The sequence below is a fragment of the Pongo abelii genome, chromosome Y, assembly GCF_028885655.2.
Source record: "Pongo abelii isolate AG06213 chromosome Y, NHGRI_mPonAbe1-v2.0_pri, whole genome shotgun sequence".
NCBI lineage: Eukaryota > Metazoa > Chordata > Mammalia > Primates > Hominidae > Pongo > Pongo abelii.
Window position 1 is genome coordinate 5,257,570 of NC_072009.2, and position 6,027 is coordinate 5,263,596.

Consider the following 6,027-nt stretch of genomic DNA (forward strand, 5'->3'; position numbering starts at 1 on the left):
GACTTTGCTTTATGAATAGTGCTGCAATAAACATAAGAGTACCTATGTCTTTTTGGTATAGTGATTTGTTGTACTTTGTGTACATGCCCATTAGTGGGAGTTTTGGATAGAATAGCAGTTGTAATTTTAATTTTTTATATTGAAAATTAAATTAACTGGTTAGTTCACTATATCTGCTAGACTTTCTTTGTCCAGAATGATGTTTAGTTGCATCAGAAAGCATTGTGGATTCCATTTTTGGATTTTTTATAGAGACCAGGTTTCACCATGTTTCTCAGGCTGGTCTTCAACTCCTGGGCTCAAGCAATCCACCCACCTGGGCTCCCAAAGTGGGGAGGATTACAGGCATGAGCAAATGTGCCCAACCCGATTTCTCTTTTAAAGAATAATTCTAATAATAATAATTTCTGGTTTTATGTATTTTTACAAATAATTGACATGATGATGTAATATTCACAATGCTTCAACCATGTGAAAGAGTGTATGTGAATATTAATCACATAATTGATAAAATATATGAAATAATGAAGCCAAAGCAAGTCATTAAGAAATATTGATAAACATTAGGTATTGAATTTACAGATGTTGCCCAAGTTGTACATCCACAGGGCCAGTCATCATAAATTATGATTGATGATTAAAATGAGAGCAAGAAATACCCAATTGAGAAGTAAATTGAAAACCGCCTAATCTTCTTCCGATGCCTCTGCGATTTCTTTGTACTTGTAAACTATCATTGCATGTTGAATAGGAGTCTTAACAGAGTCATAAGTCCATCCCTTCCTGGCAAAGAGCCTTTCAAGGATTCCAGGCATTTCATAGCCCTTGCTTAGAATGAAATCCTTAAAGGCAATTGGTCCATAAAGATCGTCAAGAACGTCAGGTTCATCAGGCTTTTTAAGTGAGAGCTTGGGGTCAATCAAAGGTTCATCACTTCTTAGCTTTTTCCACAACTTAGGCTTGAGGTACCATGCTCCATACTTCATCTTCACACGCTGTGTGGTATAAGAATTCGATGGCCTGTGGAATTTCCTGCCCCAGTGTTTTTCCTTTGAGAAGAATTTGTCCTCATCCTTTTCATCTAGCTCCACGCTGTACTTCAGCTCTGAGGAACACTCCTTTACCTTCTTAAACTTTTGGTCCTCATGGGTTGCTCTGTAGTTGGGGGTAAAGTCAAACAGATTCCTGATGGATTCTTCATCAGCTCCCAGGTCTCCAGCCCACTTGAAGAATTCACGGAGTTTTTCCGATGTGTATCTATATTGAAGAGAGTCAGAAACGCACTCTTTTGTGCTTGGTGTATCTTTCTGAAGCAGTTCTTTTATGTAGGATGCTCGAATCTTGGGAGGCTCCGAGAACTGGTGGAACTCTGGAGCTTTGGGAAGCTCCGGGCGGAGACTGGACACCCGACGAGGCTTGGGAGGCTCCGAGCGGAGACTGGACACCCAGCGAGTCTTGGGGTGTTCCGGGTGGGGATGGGACACCTGAGTCTCAGGAGGCTGCAGGCAGGGTTCCCCACAAGGGGATTTATCAGGCTCGGTGGGTTCCTCGGTTTTCTTCACCCGGGCTTCACAACGATCCCATACGTCCTTCAGCGTCCTCCCAGAATCCAGCATTTTCAGCATGTATAGTAGGAGATTGGACACCCGACTAGTGTCGGGAGGTTCCAGGCGGAGACGGCACACTCCGGTCTTGAGAGGCACTGGGTGGAGATGAGACACTTCAGTCTTGGGAGGCTCTGGGCTGAGATGGGACACCCCAGTCTCGGAAGGCTCCGAGTGGAGACTGGACCCCCGACGAGTCTTGGGAGACTCCGGGTGGAGATGGGACTCTCCAGTCTCGGAAGGCTCCGAGTAGAGACTGGACGCCCGACGAATCTTGGGAGGCTCAGGGCTGAGATGGGACACTCCAGTCTCGGAAGGCTCCGAGTGGAGACTGGACCCCCGACGAATCTTGGGAGGCTCTGGGCTGAGATGGGACACTCCAGTCTCGGAAGGCTCCGAGTGGAGACTGGACCCCCGACGAATCTTGGGAGGCTCTGGGCTGAGATGGGACACTCCAGTCTCGGAAGGCTCCGAGTGGACACTGGACCCCCGACGAGTCTTGGGAGGCGCCAGGCGGAGATGGGACACTCCAGTCTCGGAAGGCTCCGAGTGGACACTGGACCCCCGACGAGTCTTGGGAGGCTCTGGGCTGAGATGGGACACTCCAGTCTCGGAAGGCTCCGAGTGGAGACTGGACCCCCGACGAGTCTTGGGAGGCGCCAGGCGGAGATGGGACACTCCAGTCTCGGAAGGCTCCGAGTGGACACTGGACCCCCGACGAGTCTTGGGAGGCGCCAGGCGGAGATGGGACACTCCAGTCTCGGAAGGCTCCGAGTGGACACTGGACCCCCGACGAGTCTTGGGAGGCGCCAGGCGGAGATGGGACACTCCAGTCTCGGAAGGCTCCGAGTGGAGACTGGACCCCCGGCGAGTCTTGGGAGGCGCCAGGCGGAGATGGGACACTCCAGTCTCGGAAGGCTCCGAGTAGAGACTGGACCCCCGACGAGTCTTGGGAGGCGCAAGGCGGAGTTGGGATACTCCCATCTCGGAAGGCTCCGAGTAGAGACTGGACCCCCGACGAGTCTTGGGAGACTCCGGGTGGAGATGGGACTCTCCAGTCTCGGAAAGCTCCGAGTAGAGACTGGACGCCCGACGAGTCTCGGGAGGCTCCGGACTAAGATGGGACACTCCAGTCTCGGAAGGTTCCAAGCGGAGACTGGACCCACGATGAGTCTTGGAATGCTCTAGGCGGAGATGGGACTCTCCAGTCTCCGGAGGCTTGGGGCGGAGACTGGACACCGGAGTCTTGGGAGGCTCCGGGCTTAGATGGGACATTCCAGTCTCGGGAGGCTCTGGGCAGAGACTGGACACCGTAGTCTTGGGAAGCTCCCGGCGGTGATGGGACACCAGAGTCTCGGGAGGCTTCAGGCAGAATTCCCCACAGGGATATTTACTAGGCTCAGTGGGTACCTGGGTTGTCTTCTCCCGGGCCTCACAACGAGCCCAAGCGTCCTCCAGCTTCCTCTCAGGATCCAGCTGTTTCAGCACCTGTAGTAGGAGATCTGGAGGCACATCTTCTCCCAGATTGGGGTACATAGCCAAGGGATGCTTGGCCATTAGCTGGGCTTCCACTTGCTCTACGAACGCCTTCCGTGCTAGCTGGGCTGGAGAGAGTTTGGAAAATAGGGCCGCTTTCTTGAGCAGCTTTTTCTGCACGCTTTTGGGGTCAGCTTGGGGACCTCTGAGAGATATTTTGGGGAGTAAGAACTCGTCACGGCGACAAACGAGCGTATCCTCGGGAGACGGACAGCCGTAGCGGAAGTCGTCCATGCCCTCCTTCACAAATACCCAGTTCTGGGTGTCCATGGGTGATAACCTCAGGCGCCTGTGCTTGAGCTTCGCGAAGCACTTGGAAGGCGGTTTGTTACAGTACCAGGGCTTGGAGTCCATGCCCGGGGACCTCAGCCAGTCCTGCGGCCTCTGGTCCCCCATGGTGGCCCTCGCTGGGGTGCCACGTCTCCAGCTTCTGCGGTTCCTGATCCCTGCCGCTCTAGTCGCTAGGAGACCGCCAGCCACGCGCAGCCCAGGTTCCTTCCTGGAGGCGGAGCAGCGCTGACACCACCTGCGCAGTCCACGTTCTGACAGGTGTGTGGTGGAATCTCATTCTGGGTTTCATTTGCGTTTCCTGATGACTACTGATATTGAACATCTCTATATTTGCTTATTTGCCATCCTTATCTCTCCTTCGTTGAAGTTTCTGTGGATTTTTTCCCCATTTTTAAATTGTGTTGCTGGATATCATATTTAGTTTTGAGAATCCTTGCTGTGTTCTAGATGTGAATAGGTTATGAGATATGTGATTTGCAAATTTTTCACTTCATCCTTGGCTTTTCCCTTTCATTGTCTTAACAGTGTCAAAGAGAAGTTTTTTAATTTGATGAAGTCCAATTTATCAATTTCTTATTTTATAGACTGTGCTTCTTTTGATGTATCTGTGAAAACTTGGCCTATCCAAAGGTCAAGGTTTAATTTTTGTAAACAGCACAAGATATAGATCAAAGTTTTTATTTAAAAATGTACCTATTGCTTACATATATCTGATAATTTTAGAACTATTTTTGTAAAGACTAAATTTTCTCCACTGAATTACATTTGGGAATTGGTAGAATATCAGTTGTGTATATTTTTTGAAGGTCAATTTCTGGACACTCTTTTCTCTTCCATTGATTTTTCTCTCACACAAATTTCCCACTCTGTTGGTTACTTTAGCTTTATAATAAATCTAGAAATTAGGCTGTATTAGTCCTTTAACAATGTTCTTTTACAAAGTTAGTTCTTCCTAGGTCCTTTGAATTTCTATAGAAATTTTAAAGTCAGTTTGTCAATGTCAAAAAAAGAAAGTCCTGTTGGGAATTTGATTAGGATTCTGTTGAATCTATAGATCAATTTGAGGATAATTGGCATGTTAACAATAGGAAATCTGACCGCTGAGAAATGTACAGCTTTCTATTTGTTTATGTGATTTTTCATTTTCTCAGGAATATTGTGTGTTTTTTAGTGTATGTGCCTTTCACATCTTTTTCTCTCCAGATTTTTCCTAAATATTGTTTTTCATACTATTATATGTAGTATATTTTAGTTGCAATTTCCAATTTTTTATTGTTAGCATATATAAATATTGATGTTTGGATACCCATTGGTATCATACAACCTTGGAAAACTCACTCATTATGTTCAGAAGCATTTTTGTATATTTCATTGAATTTTCTATAGGTATGATAGTGTCATCTGTGAATAAAGACAGTTTCCCTTCTTCCTTTCCAGTCTGAATATCGTTATACCCCCACCAGTCCAGTTGCAATCTTTCATTTTCCTTTAAATAATATCAGTTAAATTTTTATCTCCCTTATAGTGCTTAAAACAACACTATGAAAAGCATTTTTATAAAAAATTTTAATTATAGACAAATTCAGCCTGCATTATTCCTTAAGCATATCATTTTCTCATCACATAATAATTTTTTCTGTACATTCTTACTCATTTTTTAAAAGAAGGCTTCTTACTTCCCTTGTTAGGTGCAGCTGAACAATGTTTTCTACTATACAATGTATGTATACTAAACAATGTTTTCTGCTATACAAGCAGGTACACTCTAGTTCCTCCTTGTAAACGAGGTACGATCAATGCCTCTCTTGCTTTTGGCTCCTCCTTTGTAAAACAGACACAATGTATATTCCTCTTAGGTTTCTCATTAAATCAAAGAACTAGATTATGTGTAAATCAAGATAATCTATATAACATGACTTTGTATAGTGTCTGGAACAGAATAAGCATCCTGTAAAATATTGTTAATTTATATAGTATTACTACAGTTCGAAAATAAAAATACTCTACATTTGATGTCTATATAAAGGAAAAGCAACATCATACATTTACATATCACAAATATTTTCATTTATTGATTATAAGAATCTATGTTAAAGTCTCAAGATACTTAGTAGATTTCATAATGTGAGGTTGGTAAGACCAAATTTGACAAGGATTTATTTTTAACTTTCTTTTTTTTTTTCCTTTTTTATTTTTATTATACTTCAAGTTCTAGGGTACATGTGCGCAATGTGCAGGTTTCTTACATATGTATAAGTGTGCCATGTTGGTGTGCTGCACCCATTAACTCGTCATTTACATTAGCTATATCTCCTAGTGCTATCCCTCCCCCCTCCCCCTACTGCACAACAGGCCCGTGTGTGTGATGTTCCCCTTCCTGTGTCCAAGTGTTCACACTATTCAGTTCCCACCTATGAGTGAGAACATGCAGTGTTTGGTTTTTTGTCCTTGCGATAGTTTGCTGAGAATGATGGTTTCCAGCTTCATCCATGGCCCTACAAAGGACATTAACTCATCCTTTTTTATGGCTGCATAGTATTCCACGGTGTATATGTGCCACATTTTCTTGATCCATCCATTTTCTTGATCTATCACT

The 6,027-nt window shown here is 44.9% G+C and overlaps 1 protein-coding gene across 1 annotated transcript; it reads right to left on the reverse strand.

Annotated features, from left to right (window-relative positions):
• Nucleotides 1–545: 545 nt before the first annotated feature.
• On the reverse strand, nt 546–3,594 carry LOC129053454 (protein FAM47A-like). Its single transcript, XM_054545503.1, has one exon. It carries the CDS (start codon nt 3,534–3,536, stop codon nt 687–689), a length of 2,850 nt encoding a protein of 949 aa, XP_054401478.1. The 5' UTR covers nt 3,537–3,594; the 3' UTR covers nt 546–686.
• Between the last annotated feature and the right edge of the window lie 2,433 nt (nt 3,595–6,027).

Bases quoted from the DNA above. Each gene is read 5' to 3' on its own strand.
- LOC129053454 (XM_054545503.1), bottom strand. From the start codon at position 3,536: ATGGGGGACCAGAGGCCGCAGGACTGGCTGAGGTCCCCGGGCATGGAC.